A 21,865-nucleotide genomic window follows, 5' to 3' on the forward strand; every position below is an offset into this window, starting at 1 on the left:
AGATGTAAGATCTAAAAGGTACTGTGACGTGACTGACTTGTTAAGCGAGAAGATGTGGACTGTTTGAGCTATACCATATACTGTATACCTACCGAAACTGACATTTGTTGATTATCGTTACTGCCTGGTAAGTAATATCACGACACTTTCTCTATAACGTTGAATGTCCTTTATAATATACGGACTGCACACTTTTTAGGGGGCGTAGATATTAATTGTAGATCAACAACAAATCGACAGTTTCATGTGAAGCGTATCTCGCAATCACTTGGCTTCTTCTACTTAGAACATTCAGTTTCTTACAGTATATAGCAGTGCTGGAGTCGCCGCTCTTACTAAAATGTTGTTGTTGGCAATGTTACTGCTGCTGTGGTTGTTGATATCGACTATAAAAACATCGTCATGACAAAAATGGCAATAATGATGGAAATAGTCATTTGCATGACAGTTAGTTGTTGTTGTTGTTGTTGTTGTTGTTGAAAAAAGGTGAATCAAAGAACACTTCGAAAGTAAAAACATCAATGTCAACATACTTAATCGGTCGACGATCTTAATTCTTTTCAGATATAACGATATAATGTCTTCTAAGCGCCAAATCAAAATGCCCCAAACTAAGGAGGCGAGGAGTGACAGCGTAGACGATATAATCAGAATTTCGCAGGGAGATTCACTGGAAAACGTAAGTTGAAAGGTTATATTTCGATACTGTCTTATTGTGAGCTCGATATGTCGTTTCTCCGTCTCCTATTCAGCATCTTGTGGGGTTTTTTTCCCGCCAGAATCCCCCACTTGATGGAACGACGCAAGAGAAAATAACCGATGACTTTGACAATAATAACTACCAGACCAAGAAAACTGTAGCTGAAACGATGATGGTACTCGCCCTTCTCTCGGCCAATGCCGTGCAATTTCAGTTACTGATCGAGGGCTTTGTTGACGACTTCTCCGGCACGCTGATCATCTTACTGAGTCTGGCCGTTGCACTCGATATCGCTGCAGCTGTGATGTTGTGTGTCACCATCCAACTTAACATCAACCACGAGGAAAGACGTAGAGCGGCCGACACACTCTGTGATGTGGTAACTTTCATCGCCTTACTATCCACGATACTGAATGTCTTTATACTGGCATTCAGTGGTACCTCAGAGACGTGACAGAGGAGTGTTCGGTCATGTGTCAGTATATGACGTGACATTGAGATGTTTCCTCTGGATTATTGCAGGAAACCCCATTTTTTTATCTTTACGCCATACGATGTTGTGTTTTCTGCATCTTGCAGTTGCACCTGCGACCAATTACAGGCACATTATAGCCGCTAGTCACAGCAACAGTCATATCATAGCTGCTAGTCACAGTAACAGTCATATCATAGCTGCTAGTCACAGTAACAGTCATATCATAGCTGCTAGTCACAGTAACAGTCATATCATAGCTGATATAGTCACAGTAACAGTCATATCATAGCTGCAATGGTCACAGTAACAGTCATATCATAGCTGCTATGGTCACAGTAACAGTCATATCATAGCTGATATAGTCACAGTAACAGTCATATCATAGCTGATAAAGTCACAGTAACAGTCATATCATAGCTGATAAAGTCACAGTAACAGTCATATCATAGCTGATATAGTCACAGTAACAGTCATATCATAGCTGATATAGTCACAGTAACAGTCATATCATAGCTGATATAGTCACAGTAACAGTCATATCATAGCTGATATAGTCACAGTAACAGTCATATCATAGCTGATATAGTTACAGTAACAGTCATATCATAGCTGATATAGTTACAGTAACAGTCATATCATAGCTGATATAGTCACAGTAACAGTCATATCACAGCTGCTAGTCACACTAACAGTCGTATCATAGCTGTTATACTGCTGCTACGAAGTGCCGATAGTCTTTACTTCGAAGGTATTATTATTTTCTTGTGATTGACATCCTCCGCTAAGAATAATATTTGCTCACTACGCATCTTTCGATTCAATTGGTGAATGAAATAATGAGCAAATTGCTCGAAAGTATCTCCAACACACCAGTTAACGCAGTCTTACGACACGTATAGATATTAGAACTGAAATTTGAGATATTCGCGTCCTTTTTGCTTTAGAGAACGCACAAAGTGTTTGGTTTTTTGTAGTTTTTTTATGTGTACAGACTAAGGATAATATGTTCGACTTGTTGCACAATCACTAATGTTTGTTTGTTGGTGGAACGAAGGCACGCTGATGTCATAAATCAGAAAGGGGTTACTATGTATAGACATGCCAAAGAGACGCAAAAAAATCCGGGAAGCAATCAGACAAAACGGCCGAAAGTTTTAACCTTTCTATAAGTAGCAAGCTAGTACGAAAGCTCCGACAAATTGAACCTTATGCGAACTTATCTTACCTCTCAATCACTGGTAAATCCCTTCGTTGTGTGCAAAAAAAAATGCAGTTTTACCAGATCAAACAAACAATAAAAATTGAAAACGTCCACGGCCAACACCTACGAACTTCAGTTTGACTGTCAAGATATAGTACGAATATCAAAGGTTTGTACGGGGTCTTTTACTTTGCGCTGTTAGATTTAATATAATTTTCATCTTCTGCAAATTTTTAGGATGTGGTTTTCTTTCCAATTTTTTTACCTAGTGAAAATTTATCGGCGAATTAGAATTTAAAAGCTCGTCATAAGATTGTAATATCCCTCTCCGCATGGATGTTTTTTGTTCACTATGTCGATCTTTATTAACATTCCATTGTAAGCTTTACGGTGGACTTTAAGCGTAATAACAAGCACAGATGGGTGTTCACATGGTTGCAAATATCTTATTAAAATGTAGTATGGAGGGAAATCTTTCTATAGAGTCTGGCCACAATGACGAAATAAAGGTGTTTACTTTTTATTTGATTTATTAGTTGTAATAAGTTCACTGAATTGATCATACTATAATATTAAGCGGCCTATTCACTTCGGAGACTTTCTAGAGGCATTTCTATGCTTAAACGGGTGGTGAAAGTCCGTAAAACACGATTTTGCTATTTTGATCCCGGGATCGTCTCAGTTAATCACGTAATATCACATTCCAGGGTGAATAACAGCGTTTGTTGCTCCAGCGTCATACTTTAGTGTTACTTAGTTACGCCGGCTTCGCGAATTTTAGGTCTCTCGCTGAGGGAAAAGGAGACGAGCAATAGGTGGCAACACACGTACTTTCAGAGGTCAGGAATACAACACGAAACGGTGAGTGCGCCTTCAAGTTTCTGTTAGCCATTTTTACTCAGAATGACTTCTGCTAACATCACAATTATTATTAGCTCGTTACATGAATTTTAACTTTATTAGCCTTAAAAGTATTCCATAGTCAAAGTCGTATTCTCTGTCTCAAGTCTCCGGGAAATTTTCCTCCTGATAGAGTGTTATATGATGTAATATGCAGTTACTTCTCATGATCTTTCTATGAAAACCTAACATCAGTTGAAACCTAAATTCATTAATCTCGAAGCCCTTTTGAAATCAGACCTTTTACAAATTACAGGAATATGTTACACATTTAATTTGCATTTTTGACTCGTCCTGAGCATTTTTAGAAAAGGAAACTTTCCCGCGCTTTGTAGCGTGGCAGCAAACTAACTCTAGGAAGTTAAACATACCTTTTCAGAAAAGGTAACATTCCCACGCTTTGCAGCGTTTCAGCAAACAAACTCGAAGCAGTTAAACATATACCGTGAGGGAAATGCACAATTTCCAAACAAAATGTCAAGTGAGGCCATGATGTATCTGCTAAAAGTATTACCAAGGTATAACAAGGTGCCATATACCGGGGCCATATACTTTAATATCTTATCACCTCAGATCGTTTACAAACTACTCATCCATCTTGCCATCTTCCTGCAGGCTTTCTCATGTTATCAGATGTTTCTCATATTTGCCGTCCAATGATCTAAATTCTGCGGGTTTTTATAGCTTTTATTTCGTTTATCGTGATAGCGCAAATATTTAAAAGGGTATTTAATGACGTGGAAAACGGAACCGTTTTACTTATTTGAAAATATGTTTGCATTTTTGACCGCACGACACATCTACTAATGCAGCTCGATTTTCAGATAAATATTCCAACTTTAACCAGCAGAACGTAGACCGTCACCGTTGAAGAGGAGCTTTGCCTATTGTGTGCCTAAGTTTGAACAAAATTCTGTTGCCATGGCGAACAAAAACTCCAACAAAGTACGCCACGCCGAGGAGGACAAAACGACAGACAACGACATCGTGGCGGTGGCTGTTGACGTGAAAGATAAAGTAGGTCGATTGCAAAGTCGTGCTCCGTATGCAAACGTAGAAAAAGATGATTTTAATGTAACATATCCATAGAACTGATGGAATGCACAGAGAATCTAAGCAGTCTGATGGTCATCTGTGTGACCTGGTTGTGATACGGCATTGGGTGTAGTATATATGTAATATTTGGATTCTATGAAAGGAATAATTGTTTCTATTAACCTGAAGAAAGAACTCGGAAGTTTTTTTTTCGAAAATATTGTACCGTTAAGTTTGTCATTCTAAAATGACTCTACTCTTGGTATTCACAGCCTGCTACCGCCGAGAAGGCACCTTCTCCAAAGGACCTGGATTTCGACCACAACACGTACGAGACTAAGAAGACAGTCACGCAGGCACTGTTTCTGCTTGCCCTTCTCTCGGCGAACGCTGCACACCTCAGGATTCTGATCGCACGCAGCAACATATCCCCCGGTGCGTTCGTACTGTCGGCCGTCTTGTTGGGCTTGTCCATAGCGCTCCAGTTGGCCGCGGGCGCGCTCCTCTTTCTGGCCATACGTTTGAACATCAACAAGGAAGAGCAGCGCGCCACCGCCGACAGGGTCAACGACAGAGTGACCTTCGTTATCCTGACGACGACCATACTGAATATTTTCATCGCAGCGTTCGGTGGTTCCTATTGAAATAGCGAGTGAAAACTTCAAGAATGTTTCAAACGACCCTTACAAAGTACGAGTACAATCAATCTTTATAATCGACGTCTACTACAGTCAACCTATGGAATTAAACATGTCAAACTATCAAACCTACAGTAGTAGTCACAGTTCAGTCACTGTTGTGGATCGCCGTCCCCATACATATTGCACAGACGTATAGAGCTGATAAGAGGGACAGACACAGGCGTTTGGCTCACTCTGCGTAGAACTTTCTAATTGCTGTATACATAAGTTTGCGTTCACAAAAAACCGATGAGGGGACTGGAGGAATTCAGGGGATTCGAAAAAAATTTGGGTGGGGGGACTTGAAAGTTTTTGCACTACCTATGGGGGGCTGAAAATTTGTAGTTCTCTTTTAGCTTTACATTTTCCAATTCCAAGGTTTGTCAGGTAATTCAATGAAAATTGACCAACTTATTAATATCATCCAATTGTTCTAATGTTAGTTATAATTAAACAAAATCTAGAACCAGTTTGTTATTAACATGACTTTTATCTTGAAAAAATCTAAACATGTATGATTTTTTGTTGTAAAAAAAAAAACAAACAAGTGGGCCTAGTAACGGGGCAGAAGCTGCAATTGTTGATAATTTGTTCAATATTTCTATGCAATATATCAAATACAGTTTCTTGCTGTCTCCCTACAGTATGCTGAAATACACAATATTCAGTTTATGGACAAAGCCTGAAAATATATAAATATGTATTGGACAATAACTTGATTAGCGTCCAGACTGAAAGTCACCTGTCAATGATACAATTCATGGTACACATACATGTACACAGGCTGTGTTGGCAAGCTGAATACTAGACGGCTCAACATGCTGCAGGCAATAGAACAAGAGCACAGTTGTATGAACTGAACAAAAATGTTGTCAAAATAATAAAAGTAAATACGGCTTCTGCCTTGCTACTGCACTGTCACTGCATACCGGCAGTGACAGAGATAGCTTTGACTCTGCTGTAGTTGAAAAAGAATTTGGGTCAAATGACACTCATGACAGTGAAATATACGTGTACATAAGATCAGACTAGACGGCAATACATGATATTGAAGACTTGGAGACTTGAAAGTTATTGGAGATTTTTGAATTCTCGCACATGAAAATAATCAAATATTAAAGGAACAATATGGGTCACCATGTTTGATTTGCTAAATTTCCACATTCTCATCGTAAAATAACACAAAAGTAAAACTTTGAAAGTCAAAACTGTGTGACTGAATGGAATTATTTATACTCTTCGAAATTTGGCATTATTACACCAAATATTTTAGAGGTTAAACGTTTATTTTATGGAATATTTAACCTTCCATTTTGTCAATTTTGAGAAGCATCAAAGACATGTCTCGTACTTTTGATAAAATACTTTTGGTAGCTCACTGTGCTCAGTTTTTCACCATGACAATTTGGCAAAATATAGCCAGGAATTCACAATTTGCATACTCTCTCATATAGATCGTCATTTTGTGTGCTCTTCAACAGGTGCCACTGACCTGGCCAGAGTTGGATTAACTCAGGTCGGCTTGGAGTGACAAATGCAAATCATCCACTGATGCGTTTAAAAATGAATATTTGAATACTTGCCTTATAGGAATATGGCTCTATAAACTGCTAATAACAGGTAGTATAGAACATTGCGAGTAGATATGCTCAATACATGTTGATTTTTTTCTTTGCGTGCATCCCTAATAAGTATGTGTCTATAAGATAATTAGGGGGGGCTTGAAAAATTTTGATCATATAGACGGAGGGACTTGAAGATTTTTGAGGGTACTGAGGAGGGGATTTGTAGATAAATAAGATTTCAATCGCGATTTGTCCAGCCCCAACTAACCGTTATTTGTGAAAGCAGCCTAATCACAGAATGGTACACAGAGTAAGCTCAAGAGCGCCCGTGACAACGGACAGCATCGTTGTCATAGATGTAACGTTCCCTTGATAGCAATTATTGAGCGTGAAATTTACTGATCATAACATCACTGTCATATAACTCAAATAGACATATCTTCCGTTGCTCCCTTGTACAGTAGTAATGTAGCAAGTTTTTTTTATAGCGGCATTGAGGTGAAAAAACTTTAAACAACAACAGAGGAGCAGCTGACTTCCCGGTCTGATGGATGCATGTGTCACAATATCGCACTTTAAAAAGAACGGGAAGGTACAGGGTAGACCGCCCTGTGTCTTTGTGCAGCCCACAGAAAATAGAACAACGACATGAAGCTACACATGCCAGTTTTTATCGATCTCAGTGATCGAAGTGTTTTCAGGTGAACGTGGCAGTAATATATATAGGCCATATACACACACTTTTCGTCGGCACAGATACTTTGGCAGTCATGACTGATGAGACACGAACTACTGGTCTGACAAATAATGATATGCTTATGACCAATTCAAAGGTCTCATAGATTATAATTGTTTGTGTTAAGGGCGGTATACTTGGATTCTCAGGCCGTTCTTTTCATGCTTCTTTTAATAGACACCATCTTTATATATATATATATATATATATATATATATATATATATATATATATATATATATATATATATATATATATATATGTATATATATATATATATATATATATATATATATATATATATATATATATATATATATATATATATATATATATATATATATATATAACGCAAGCGTGAAGATCGACCAGCGCTGTTTGTAAGTGGCGGGACAAGTCTACGTGCCCGGTCAAAGGTGAATGTGCAACCAAAGGTGTCGTTTTCAAGGCAAATGTATCATTCCGGAGTCACCAAGGTTTACATCGGCCTCACTGATAACACATTCAAAACGTGCTTTCCTAATCACATGCAATCATTCCGTTACAAGAAATATAGGAACTACACCGAATTGTCAAAGTTTATTTGATCTTTTAAAGACAGGGGCCAGGTCTTTGATGTCTCGTGGTCAATGATTGACAAAGCATTGATTTACTCTAATCTTTGTATATCATAGAAGCTACACATTGTCAAAGCTGACAAATCTACGCGGTTAAACAAACGATCTGAGTTGGTTTCAAAATGTCATCACAAAAATAAATATCATTTATCAAATTTTAACACCACCTAGAAAGATAATGGTACGTCCCAACCATATAAATGAGTGTGCAGAGCAAGGAATCCTTTTAAGTTCTGTCTGAAGGTTGTAGGATGCTTTATGACAACTTAAAGGTATTAGGTAGATCCACCAAAACATATATTCATTGCTGAATTTCAAATCTAACTAAAACCGTTTTAATGGTCATTTACGGTTAGTATCCTCAATCATCGCTCTGTCCTCCTGCATCATTCAAGCACGGTAACCCCCGGGAAGGCACAATAAAGTTTTGATCTCTCTCTCTCTCTCTCTCTCTCTCTCTCACACACACACACACAAACACACATAAACACAAAATTTTTATGGCTGCATGAAATCTCACGTGTAACAATATCTGAATAATACGAAAATTTATTATTGTTTGTCAAGTTTGACGTGTCGCCCTTTTCAAGGACTACAAATCTTAATGTATTAGACACATATCACCAAGCCGAACAGTCTTTCAATAAGTAAACACACAATTTAGGTCAAAAACTCAAGTATCAGATGCGTTTTTATGTCGACTTAACTGCAGTTTAACCACTTTTAGTCGCAAAAGTTTGAGTTGTCTGGCTGTAAGCAATTGCGTTGTCAATACAGCGCGTTCAGTTCGACATTGAATTTCCACTTTAAGATGGATTCATTGCCCGACTCTGTATTCTTACGGGGAAAGTTATGAAACATGTTCCGACTCCGAGTATAATATGCGTGATTGTAATGATACAACCCTTTTCAGAATTAGAGCGCGAAGCCGCAATAAAACTGCTCACACTAATTAGTTTCAGCTGTAGCCAGCTGGCAAAGTCGACAACATTGTATGTCCCATGCAGACAGTTTGTCTGGGGAAGTTGAAATAAAAAAGATTTGTACATGGACCAGTGCATGGTAATGTTACACTGTATCTTAATCTTGAACACAGGGTGCCAATCGTAAACTCTCATTTACAACTCGAGCCTCAGACAGAGCTAGTTTTGCCTTTGTACAAGCAGACTTTTTGGTCTTCGTCAAGTAGCCTTGTTCAACACCAAAGTGGCCACGGCTACAGCTGAAACTAATTAGTGTAAGCAGTTTTATTGCAGTTCACTGCAGTGGCTTCGCGCTCTAATTCTGAAAAGGGTTGTAATATTGCCAGTGACTACCATCATTAACAGAGTTGCTTTGGCGTCGCATCAACAGAAAGCTAGGCTTACGTTTCATTTCTCCAGGTTGCCACTGAATAAGCATCCGCTGGCAAACAAACAAAAACGCCGGCTATTGTGACCATGCACAATAATTTGACTCTCTCTGTCTCTCTGTCTCTGTCTCTGTCTCTGTCTCTCTCTCTCTGTCTCTCTCGTGTAACATACTTTAAGGGAGCATTCGTTTTTACAGAGGGGGTCAGTGGAAATCAGGGGGATGTTGAATTTTACGAAACCGTATTTTAAGGGGGGGGGGGGTTCAAAGTTTCCAATCAATGATTGGAAAGGGGAGGTCAAATTTTACGAAGGTTTGTATGGAGAAATGGAAAAAAATTAACTTTTTAATTTCACCGAAATGTTTCTTGATTCACAAAACATTGTGGTATATGACGAAAGTATGAATATTTTTTTAAATGCAAAACTAGCTAAATCTGTGTATTTATATACTTTTGATTATTAATATCAATGTACTTGATCAGTTTGTGCAAGAAATTTGATTTTGGAATTTCACCAAAAATGTTAATTCTCTCTACATTGTGGTTTGTGAGGAAACTTTCAATAAGTTTTTACAATACAAAACCAGCTAAATCCGTGTTTTACAGAAGTTTGACAATTCATATAAATGTACGTGATGATGGGAATATTATGTTCGAAAGAGCAGATCTGAAAAACAAATATGATGTTGGAATTTCACCCAAGTGATTATTTGTAAAGTTCCAAAAGGATTCATTGAAAGTTCAAAGGTGAAATGAGAAATCATAAGTCAATTAAGTTATTAGTGATACGGACTGTGACATCTGGTGGAGGGTCGTTGTTTTTGTCCATGGAAATTTGGAAGGTCACTCTTTTTCTTGTAAACACTTTTGAAGGACCCAACTTTTCACTCCAGGGCCATAGGGTGCAATACAAAGGTTTAATCATCAAATCTTATGATTTTTTTTCTGGGGCGGGGTCACATTTTACAATCGTTGAATTATTTGGGGGTCAAATTTTAGAAATTTAATCTGAAGAGGTCGCTTTTCACATTTCATTTTGTCGCCTAAGTTTCACCGACACCCCTCCCGTAAAAAACGAATGCTACCTCAAGTTCACTTAAAACGCAGGAAACACGAAAGCATCTGAACAACTCCGTATCTGGGTGTAAAAACAAGTAATTATCCCTCGGTAGAAGTTCTCTGCTTCATTTTTGAGCCCTGTCTCCTCACAAACGCAGATATCGCAAAAAGCATGAACCCACTTCCGACTATCAGCATTCCGGCTAAATAGAATGAGTACGCGTAACTGCCCGTGCTGTCCACGATGTAACCTGTGGAGAGACGGGAAAAATAAGTGTTTCACTCTGACCTTGAGTGCTGGCATGTTTGACTATGCTTGCAACTGTTTATTCGGTACGATATTTGTTCTAAAACACATTTGTTATCCTGCTCCTTGAAGTGGGAAAAGTGGTATCCTTGCCAACACAGACCATCGTGTACAATTGTGCAGTTTTCAGTATTACATCTACGGTAGACTGTCTGTAGTTTTTGATTACAAATGAATTATGGGAATTGTGTAGTCAACCGTCGCAGTGCAAGCGTGTGTGTATACAAGTGTTGTATGGGCAAATGTTCGGTTGCAGTCAAAATAACAAATATCCGGATCGTCTGCCATATTTTTGCGGGGGGGGGGGGGGACCTAGATTACATGTAAATAGCGATGGAATTAAAAGACGCCGGAGCTCAAATTTCAAACAGCACTCGACCACTATAGCGGCAGTACAACCAGCTGCCAATAGGGGCTACGCTTATTGATCACAGCTAAAATTCGCAGCGTATGTTGTCACGTGTCATGTAAGATCACCAGAATCATTCCCAGGGCAGGTTAGAAAGAAGACGTAGTTCTTTACTATTCAAGATTTGACGTTTATTTTGAAGATAGATGCACGAGCAGGTATAATTTTGTTTAGAATCAATAATTTAAACTTTCCAGTCAGATGAATATTTTACTGCTTCGGCAACGACAAATAAAATTTAATATGCCAGTATATTATACGTTTATTGAAAAAATGTTGATCACCCTGGTCAACCTCTAACAGATCGAATGGTGCATCCCGTACAGAACGATAAACAAGGGCTTTTCAGCTTTAGTCTGAGAACGCAACAAAACAATCTGATGACTCATGCCATGTCATATCACGTCATGTCACCATGAATAGACTTACCTGATATGGGCGCTCCAATGAGTTGTCCAAAACTGGCAGACAGCAGAGACCAGCCGTAACCGATAGTGAACAGTTCGCTACCGACGGCCTTCCTCACTAGAACTACAGTTTGTGCTGAGAAACTGCCCCTTTCAAACCCCATGGCTATGACCAGGAATGCTATTGAAACAGTGTTGGTTGCCAGAGGAGCCAGCAACACTGTTACACCGTACATTACATACGCGAAAGCCATGAAGATATCCACGTTGTCGCGTATTCTCTTCGAGTGACTGACCAACAGTCCCCATGCTGGCGCACCCACAATGTTACCAGCACCGTAGAGAGACAGGAGTAAGGCCGTTCTCTCTTTCGACTGACCGACGCTGACGATGCGCGGGGCCAGATGGACTACTGAGATTATCTGTCCGACAGAAAAGATTGCAAATGCCATTAAAAAACTCATATAGTAAAAGTTTTTCACAAGATTATCGCAACCGAAGAAGCGAACCACTCTTGAGCATTTGGATCGTGATAGTTTCCCTGAATGTGCCGGGGTTTCCTGTTCAATATAATCGTCAAACTCCTCTAATTCGGCAATCGGGGCCTCTTTCGTTAGCAGTGTCTCTGAAATCACTTTCCCGCTCGTTGCATCAAAATGAACTCGTCCATTCTCCGAGTCACGCCCATCCTCCTTCTTACTCTCGACTGGTCTCAGAAGGGATGCCGCTACACAGAGGTTAGCTGATAGACCAGCGAACAACAGCAAAGCTCCGTTCCAGCCGTAGAGGCTGATCCAGTACTGGAAGAGAGGAGGCAACGCCATTGATCCAAACCCGACTCCCATGTACGCCAATCCGCTGGCAATGGCTTGCCTTCTCTTGAAGTAAAACCCAACGAAACTCGTTACTGGAGAGTGAATCATTCCATATCCAATGCCTAGTGGGACAAACAAGAGTGTTCATCAGTCCTTTATTTCTTTACTGTCCCCTGGCAGTTTTAATAGTTTAATAGACATACTATTAATACCGCCCTTTTGAAACAGTTATCTGACATCGGTACGTGCATTGCCGTAAAATCACTTTTGTAAACACAATCACTTTATTTAGGCTTTACATGTTTAAGTAAATGCACATGGGGTTGTCTACATGTCCGTCCCCAGGGGTGGGTAGGTGTTTCGTTGTATCGCTAATAAAGATATATTCTACCAACCTTTGGTGTTTCGCCTCGCCCTTGACAATCTTGCGTATACGTTTTATCAACATGCTGCGTCTATTATCTGATGAGTTTGAGTGCCTAATTAGCCAAAGTAATCAAGGGTAAATTACTAATCTGTGGACGCTCTCACCAGATTATCACCGGATTAAATTTGACAAAGTCAACAACGAACGCACCAGCAAAGTATATACCTTGCTGGTGCGTTCGTTGTTGACTTTGTCAAATTAATGTGGTGATTTAGTAAGCATTTGATATGGTAAACTGTATTTGGTGTTGAAATGCAGTAAAAAGATCCTGGCAGATTTTGAAAAAATTCCAAACAAATGCCAATAAAAAATTCAGCCAGAGAAGGTTTGACAAAAAGAAAAGGTGGGAGAGTGGGGAAAAAAGAATGTACGATGGATCGGATAAAAAAGATAATGTACCTCATCGATCTTCCAGACACCATCCCTTATCAAATGGTCCACCCCGATGTATTTTTGTGCACAATTAACCATGCAGTGTATTTTAGTTTAAGATGTCAAGTTTGGTAAGGATTTGAAAGGAATAGTCAAGTTCACCACAGTTTAACTTTATCTCTTGTGTCATCATCCTTGTGTAATTGGTTAAGTTTTTAAGTTGTTCCAGATGTGGATGCACCAGCTGTTCTGGAAGAAAACAATGTTTACTTTTCCCTGTAGGGTTTCTGAGTTGATGATTGTATGTTGAAATTTCTCCATGTATCTGGTGTATGGGCAAAATGTAAACATAGGTTGCATGTTATGTATTTCAGTCTATGTCAAATATTGTAAATGAAAAATCAAGAACAGTTTACTGTGTGCTTGTAAAAGATAACATATTTGTCAATATATAAACTGCCTTGCAGATTGATTGTCTTAAAGATTATCACAGAAGTAGAAAAGGAAAAGAAACTAATCAAATAGCTGTAACATATTCACTCTCAGTGCCTGTATAGGCCTATACTTAACTATTTTATCATTACATTCAGCTGTTTGTTATATATCACTCTGTGCCAGTGTGTGTATGTCAGTCTGTCTGTATATGTATGTCCATGTTTCATACAGTTGTTGACTTGTTTTGATAACTATATGGGAGCGAACAGTGATGTTGTCACTATTTTTACATATGTGCTAGCTTTGTGGACATTTACCCCGGAAAAGCTATTTTTACCTTTTATAACCAGCATGATTTTTTACAAAAACCGATAAAAATAGTACAGGAAGTTGCCCATGTAATTTGAATCATGAGAAAAAGCTCCAAGCTTGGAGCTTGCATCATGTGATATGGAAGGGATCATCTTCGGACGGCTGTGGCCCCAAAATTGTCCACTCACAGTAACACAGTAGTAAACAGCAACACAAAATCTGACAGTGGACAGTTTATTATAAGTGATTCATCGTTTATGCAAGGATACTCAGTATAAACAAAAGTTATGTAATTACACACAGTCTGGTTTGAGCGTGGATGAGTGGACAATGCCATACCCATGGGAAGATGGTCCCTTCCATATCACATGATGCAAGCTCCAAGCTTGGAGCTTTTTTCCCATGATTCAAATTACATGGGCAACTTCCTGTACTATTTCTATCGGTTTTTGTAAAAAATCGCATGAGTTATAAATGGCGAAAACAGCTTTTCCGGGGTAAGTGACCACAAAGCTAGCACATATGTAAAAACCATCCTTGGTGAACTTCCCCTTTAAGACCAAAACACCAACGGTTGGTAGAATATATCTTTATTAGCGATACAACGAAACATCTACCCACCCTTGGGGACGGACATGTAGACAACGCCCTGTGGTAAATGTACGCACATGGTGGTATAGGACATATTTAGCAAATTTAGCATATTTGGCAAATTTTCATCAAATTTGATGCAGTATTTCTTGACATACACACTAATTTAGAAAGTTCATTAAATATGCAAATTAGCAATTAATGGACGGACAGACGCATGTACGCACGCAAGTATGGACATGACCTAACTGGAAGCGCCCCCTCCCCTCGGACGCTGTCCGTGGGGACTAACGATTAAACATCGGCGTACTTTGTAAATACCATAAAAAAAATATTTGTCCGTTTAAGCTATCTTGGCTTTAAATAATTGAATGATTTTCTTTATTGTGTTATGGAAGCAATTAATTTAGACCCCTGTACATGTGTACGATGCCGAAAATGCAATAAAACACTTTGTAAATACACTCATATTGGTTTCAGATCTGTGAGTTATTTTTATCACGGCATATGGAGCTGCCTTCATTCTTGTATTTTATGACTATTATTTAAGTCCCATCACGTTGATATGACACTGTTTTGACCATGTACAGTGAACAAAAACCTATTTCACCACTACATTCTGCCACTAGCTGTGCTGTACTCACAAAATGCTGCAATTTTTTTTCAGATCCTGTGACCCTAGGTTGCGAAAAATAATATAATTCTATCTCGTGACAAAATTGTAGTTCGTAGAGAAACTGAAAGACTGGAAAAACACGACGAATACAAAACGGGTGGTATACATTTTGTCAACCATGTGAATGCGTGCATTGGTCCGATCAGTACAGCATTTGATAGTTTTCTGAAATCCTTGTCAACCAAACAAACAGGACGCTTGTTTAACCGTACAATCAGAGTTATTGATCAATAAAGGTCACAACAGATTCTGTCGGCGAGCACCCGTGAACACCTCTTGTACTCACTCTCGAAGGCAACCTTGTGGACTTTTTCTGATCAGCGGCAAAGGGCTCACTGATTGAGTGGCCTTGCTTCGGCGCATAGCTATCACAATTATATAAAGCACAAAGGGTCAATTCAGGAAAGTTTCGGATAGGGGTTTACTCACCGTTTAAAAAGCCGACAGTGGCAATCAGCTGCCACATGCTGCGGGAAAAGGAACTCATAAGTACGGCTACAAAACAGATAACACTGCCGGCGGCGACTATCTTCCGATGTCCATATTTTGTTGCTAAAGCACTTGATAGGGGAGCTGTGGATAGGAGGGAGAGAGAGAGAGAGAGAGAGAGAGAGAGAGAGAGAGAGAGAGAGAGAGAGAGAGAGATCAATGGACATGACATGAAAAGGAAGATGTGAACAAGTTCATGTCTCAGCTGAACTGCTGAAATAATCGCAGTATTAGATCACGGTCGCCTGTTTTCTAAAATTCCGTTCTGCGCTATACGCGAGCCATAGACGTGTGTATACGATTGTGTTACATGTAAAATGTGTTGCAAATTTCATGATCCATAGATCACCCTATCATTTTACCTAGTTAGCGGGCATATAAATATCAAGACAGAGTAAAGTTTAATAAATAAACTTCAGCAGACTATCGCGTTAGTGGTAGTCTGTTGCGCAGATCGTGATTGAACGAGATACGCTCCATTCACAAACACCTCTGGAGGAGACAGGAGAATAGACGGAGGCGGGGGGGGGAATATCAAGGTTATTGGGGGGCATTGGAACGAAACTATCTATGATTGATATGAAATATGTGTTGGGTTGTCCATTTATAGCTGCAACTTTTGGCTGATATTTAGGTCTCTTGTTTGTGTATCTACTGCAGTTTCTTGTTCTACAGCCTGCAGCGTGATGAAAAGTCAAGTTTTTAACTTACCAACACAGCCCTATGTGTACAGTCAGCATTGTTATTGTATTAAAGTCCGTACTAGAATTCATTTTCATTTTATCATCAATAACAATGGTTACGGTCTTACACATATGCAGAGTATTTTGCCAAATACAGAATATTTGTTATCCCAGCTTGGTGCAGCGTGCTGGGAGTAGAACAATAAACTGCAGTTGATACACAGAGTGAAACGTACTGAAAAATTGGTCAAAAGGTACAGCTAATGTCTCTTTTCTTTATATAATCATGTCGATTATGTGCAGTTTTCCTGACATGTAAGGGAAGTTATCCTGTTTTCAACCCTTTTCTTATGTAATCGCTGCTTTCTTTTATTTTAGAACGTAGATTTTCCTGTTAAAAAGAAAATATTTCAAAACAGCACCCACCTTCCCTGGAAGAGAAACAGACAGACAGACAGACAGACAGACAGACACTCACACACCGAAAAAGTCTTTCCATTTAAAATTAGACCAGTTTTATTTTGAGGGGTGGGGCTCAAAATTTTAGCAAGTCAGAGGGGGCATTTTAACACATTCTGAGTTTGTTACAGGGGCATTTGAAAAAAAAAAGCAGAGAGTTTTGGGGGACCCCCACCTCCCGAGGTGTTTGTAAATGCAGCCTGACTGTTGCCGGGAAAAGTCAAGCGCCGCGGGGGCAGTCTCCAGTTTAACCTCTGTCAGTCGATAACATTGAGGTCATTTACTGCTGGGCTGAAGAATACTTACCCCAACCTACTTTATGGCTGTAAGCTGCCAGTATTGGATTGTATTTCATCCTAGTAAACACATCCCTTCCTGGAAAATGTTCCCGAGGCACTCCCAGGGTATTCTTTGGTTTTACTGGATGTTCCTCTCAGAGTTTTTATTCAATATTTGCAAATGTGCCTGAACAAATGCTTGACCTCAGACTGTCTGCATTTCTGTATGCATGTAACTATCTATTCACCTACTTTACTTACTGTATGAGCAAATTCACTTGCCCCAGCTCATAGGCTATTAGTTTTTTTAATTGCTGGGCAAGTAGTTTGTTTTTCGTTTTTGTTTTGTTTTGTTTTGTTTTGTTTTGTTTTGTTTTGTTTTTGTTTTTTTGGTTTTTTGGGTTTTTTTTTGCTTTAATAAGCCACATGGACCATGAAGCGAATTATTCAGCAGGTAACAAAAATGTTTAAACTATGGAGACTTTTGGGGAAACTCAGACTGGGCTGTGATCGATTTTTGGCCACTATCCAGTAGGTTAATCATGGACCCACAAAATTATTTGTCTGTATAAGCCTCTCCACGTCTAGTTTGAGTGCATGCATATTGAATGTTGTCACAGACTGACATTACCTATCATCCATGACATCCCAGCTGCCATAGACGGAATCCATGATGTCTCTCCGGCGCCTCTGTCGAAGTGATCTAGAAACGCCACAAAGAAAATTCCAAGGGACACATTAGTTCCCTTGGAGAAGCAAATGCACACGAAGGTTGCCAAGACCACAACCCATCCCCAGCCACCTTCTTTGTGATCTTCATCGGCAGGCGGTACATGCTTGGCCATTGTGACTTCATCTGCTTCAAGTCACCTGTAAAAAATAACATTTTACTGAGATAATACATGGCTGCATTAATAACTTCAAATTGATGTTTGTGTTGGTGGCTACATGAAGAGAATTAATAGATGTCTAAACGGCATACTGTTGACGTTGTTTCATATGAGGGTTAAAGAACGCTGTAGGTGGTCAGTCTATAGGCCTACAAATGAAAGTTAAATACGCAGTTTAAAAGTACAGTATTGAATCTAGGATTCTATATCCTTGGAGCATTTGGGCCCCTCCATGAAAAATTATGGGGCCATGCACAGAGGAACAGTGGGCCATGACAGTTTTTTGGGGTCACCGTGAAATGCAGCTGGAAAAACAGAGTTTTCAAATAACTGTTTATCAGGCTACACTTGTTTTACTTTCTTCTTGTTTCATGTACGTTGCTTTCGGCAGGCATATCGTGAACGCATGTTTTCTCAAAGTGCCCTTAGAATTTGTATCTTATACCACTAAAACTGGGTAATCTGGCATTTTGTCGGAGTGGCAAAAAAGGGCAAAGAATCAGCATATATTTGTACGAATTTGCATTTTCATGATTGATATCATACATGCATGCAGGTGGGAATAAGATGAGATACCATAAGCTTATACCTCCGCATATCACAACCATGGATTAGTATAGTAAACCCTTAGAACCAATAAGGTCATTGGTAAAAAAAGGGAACACTGTCCTTTACAATTTTAGCAATTTACTGTTTCGTTTTAATAACTTCCCAAAAATTTAATCCAAGTTTCCGCATTCCTTACTATACTTTCGCTGCTTTTGATAATATTTCCCTGATAGCTATCGTCATTAGACTGCATTATCAACCAACTGTCACATGCTGGACAGGTATTTTTAAAAGCCGCCAATGAGTCCTCCATAGGGAATAACATTGCTTTCATAATAGACCAAGCACAAGCTTGCAAGATGTTTATATGGAAAACATTACAAAGATATTTGAAACAACAAAATAGAGCAATTTGAAGTAAAAACATTGAAAATAGAATAAATGATGTTTTCTTTCAAACAACCCAGTTCAGAAACAGACTAATCGATTTGTATAAACTTGTTTTCACTGCAGATAATGAAACGGGCATGCTTGGCATTCCATAATTCCCCTGCCTGCCATTTTGGATCACTCGAAGTTCACTCGATAGCAAGAAAAAGGTTTTGTAGTTGATATAAATATAGGTTTCCTTTGGCATCTAAATTTATACATGTGTGCAGCGGTACGAATATTTCTATCGCCTCGCAAACGTATCGGTCAAATAAAATTGACAATAATCAACAACAGATAACCAAAATCTGCCAGTTTGCAAAGATGTTGTCGAATAGATAGCAAGCAGTCTCTCATAATGCATCATATTTTTCTCCCCAAAGTGTCACCGCTCGCAGATTCCCAAGGTAACTGTATTGAAATAGGGTATTTTTTTTCAAAAAATTCAAAAATTAATCCGATAAATCTAGTCTGGGGTTTTCTCTGATAATCTCCCATGACATACTTAGCTTTGAACAAACTTTTCACATACAGAAAAAAGGTCATACACGATCTCCGACTCTGATTTGCCACCTTTCCCGGCTTACATCTGGACAAACGTAGAACCGGAGTAGACGGGTCACACACCATACGTCATTTCACCGTGCGTAGCAACTGAATGCGGCGGGGGCCAAAAGATAAATGGCACAGAAATAGACACTCGAAAAAATATCCAGGTGTCTATTCAGAAACTAGCGAGGTCGGCTAAATCTATAGACAGTAGAATGCATCTCGCTTCTCGTGTACTATCTATGGCTAAATCACACCTGCTTCTTTTCCTTGTTTATGAGCTTACTGTCGATACCCTTATCAAATTAATTAGTTACAGGTGTATAAGATAAATGAGCTTCTAACGAGTTGTTTAGTCTGAGAGATAATCCTCCGCGTTGGTGATCTGTACAAAAACATACGGGTCCCTCTATCAGGGGAAACGTGTAAAAACTACGTATACTGAAGGGGATTAGGGAAGATTATGAACGGATATACAGTTTTCTTTGAAATACTATATAGAGGTTGCCAGGGTAAAGTAATAGGCAAACACGCGACGAGGTAAAGGATTATACAATAAAAATAACTTTGATGAAGACATTTATTATAACTGCTTGACGAATATTGCTTGCAATACCCTGTGGAAGACATCTCCTGAAGCAATGTTTGAGATGTCGTATCGCGAAAATGATTTGCTCCGAGGGTAGGCCTAAGCTATTGAAATCGTGATACCGAATGTTTCCATAAATTAATGCGAGAACTGGACGGAACGTCAGTGTTCTCCACAAATAAAAAAATTAAGTGGATGGCTAATTTACATAATCATTTGCATAATATTTACATAATCATTTGCATAACATTTACATATATTGACCAAATACTGCTGATAACACACTATGCACTACAGTTTAACTCCTACCCTTGAATAAAGAAAGGTTAGGAGAGTAAAATATACTGTACAGTTGGTAAAACTGCTCAGATCAAAGAAACTATTAAAAGATGTAAAACAATGAGACATCGAAGTTCCCGTGACAGCATCGCTAGGAAAATACTACGTTTTTTCAGTACGTTTATCAGGGTTCTGTGACCCTGCGCACCCCGGTACCAAAATAGAAGAGTCCCACTCTGATGTCATATCCGCCATTGTTTACAGTATTTTCAGTCACGCACGCGATCTCGGTTTTGATTCTCTTCACATGCACTTTCATTTGTTTAAAGCAATTAACGCTGCATCTGTTAAGAGTTTTTACCGCTGACTATAACAATTTTCATTGCTATGTTGCTGTTTCACAAGATACTGACCGTTCGATCTTGGAAAGTTGAGTTGCTCTTACGTGCAGCCAACAAATGCCGGTGCGGTGACAGACAGTTCCCTAAGCTATGCTTCGCTGTTGATCGGCAGCATACTTTTTATTTCAAGATGTGAGTCAAACAGAAATTTCACCAAATTGCCACTTCTTTATCTAGGGAATGTGTAATCAGTTTGATTTCAAAATATTTCATCAATTAAGAGCGGAAATCGTCGCTGACTTTTGCTGTCTTTTGACTATGGTTGTATATCAATTTTTTCTGTCCTTTACGATTTCTTTGGATGGGTCGCTGGAGTCAAGGGTGGGACGCGACGTGTGAAATTGTTCTGTTGTTAACACTTCATACAAATTTAAAGGAGTAATAACAAGTGACATTGTAAAACAACGAAGCTACAAATAATCTGTCTTCCTTTCGTGTGATCGTACGGAAGTTGACCAGTCGGTGCCATTGTGAACTTTTTGCGGCTGAACCTCATAGCGCGTCGCGGGTAACAATGATAGCGTTGCCGTGAGATTGAAAGCGTTTAGGGCTTGAACGATAGCGTCGCGGGCCGTGACGCTGTTTTGGACTGGGGAGAACCCTGAATTTGAGGGATGTAAGTACTTTCTTGGGGGAAATTCGGCAAAATCAATCGAGACAACACTTAGATCTTGATGCGACCACACAGTTTATTGTGTGAATGGGTTGACAAGTCGGTCGAGCTTCTCTCGCGGTCTTTCTTCCGCTATGATCGTCGTGACATATCTTGACGAGGTACTAAAATGACAAATTCACACATGCAACAACAGCGAATTGTGCCTTATTGATTTAAATTAACATTATATTGAAATTAAATACAGAAACAAACAAAAGCACGACATAAAAACATTGCCGTAAACCAAACCCGCCACCCCAGAACAAAGGCTGACGGTGGGTTTCAAAAGCATGGGCGGCCGAAAATTAAACTGGGCGGCCTAGATTTTATCTGGGCGGCCGTGAAATTCAAGTGGGCGCACCGCCACTGAACGTATATAGCTCCACGCTCACAGTGAATCCCTTACAAAGAGGGAATGTGCTTACATCACACATAGACCCTCTCGAGGGTCTATGAACACATAACATGAATTGTTACAGATTTTCAGACAGAAAGTTTAATCACTTCTGAGCTAATTTGAATGAAGTGAATCTGAAAACTTTTCA

The 21,865-nt window shown here is 39.2% G+C and overlaps 3 protein-coding genes across 4 annotated transcripts in view; 2 read left to right on the forward strand and 1 right to left on the reverse strand.

Moving 5' to 3' along the window:
* Window positions 1–601: 601 nt before the first annotated feature.
* LOC139134389 (ninjurin-2-like) lies at window positions 602–1,154 on the forward strand. The gene is made up of 2 exons (XM_070701251.1): window positions 602–679; window positions 780–1,154. The coding sequence occupies exons 1-2, from the start codon at window positions 602–604 to the stop codon at window positions 1,152–1,154; spliced, it is 453 nt and encodes a 150-aa protein (XP_070557352.1).
* Window positions 1,155–4,197: 3,043 nt separating this feature from the next.
* On the forward strand, window positions 4,198–4,955 carry LOC139134391 (ninjurin-2-like). Its single transcript, XM_070701252.1, has 2 exons — window positions 4,198–4,293; window positions 4,584–4,955. Exons 1-2 carry the CDS (start codon window positions 4,198–4,200, stop codon window positions 4,953–4,955), a joined length of 468 nt encoding a protein of 155 aa, XP_070557353.1.
* A 5,104-nt stretch (window positions 4,956–10,059) lies between these two features.
* The window catches only part of LOC139135181 (monocarboxylate transporter 13-like), a 38,757-nt gene continuing 26,951 nt past the window's right edge, over window positions 10,060–21,865 (reverse strand). For both annotated transcript variants that reach the window (XM_070702448.1, XM_070702447.1), the window contains exons 2-5: window positions 17,611–17,849; window positions 15,500–15,643; window positions 11,465–12,379; window positions 10,060–10,570 (exon numbers count right to left, since the gene is read on the reverse strand). In XM_070702448.1, coding sequence (XP_070558549.1) covers window positions 10,419–10,570; window positions 11,465–12,379; window positions 15,500–15,643; window positions 17,611–17,824 — 1,425 coding nt within the window. In that variant the 5' untranslated portion in view covers window positions 17,825–17,849 and the 3' untranslated portion in view covers window positions 10,060–10,418. The remainder of the gene's footprint in view (window positions 10,571–11,464; window positions 12,380–15,499; window positions 15,644–17,610; window positions 17,850–21,865) is intronic.

This window comes from Ptychodera flava, chromosome 6, assembly GCF_041260155.1.
Source record: "Ptychodera flava strain L36383 chromosome 6, AS_Pfla_20210202, whole genome shotgun sequence".
Classification (NCBI taxonomy): domain Eukaryota; kingdom Metazoa; phylum Hemichordata; class Enteropneusta; family Ptychoderidae; genus Ptychodera; species Ptychodera flava.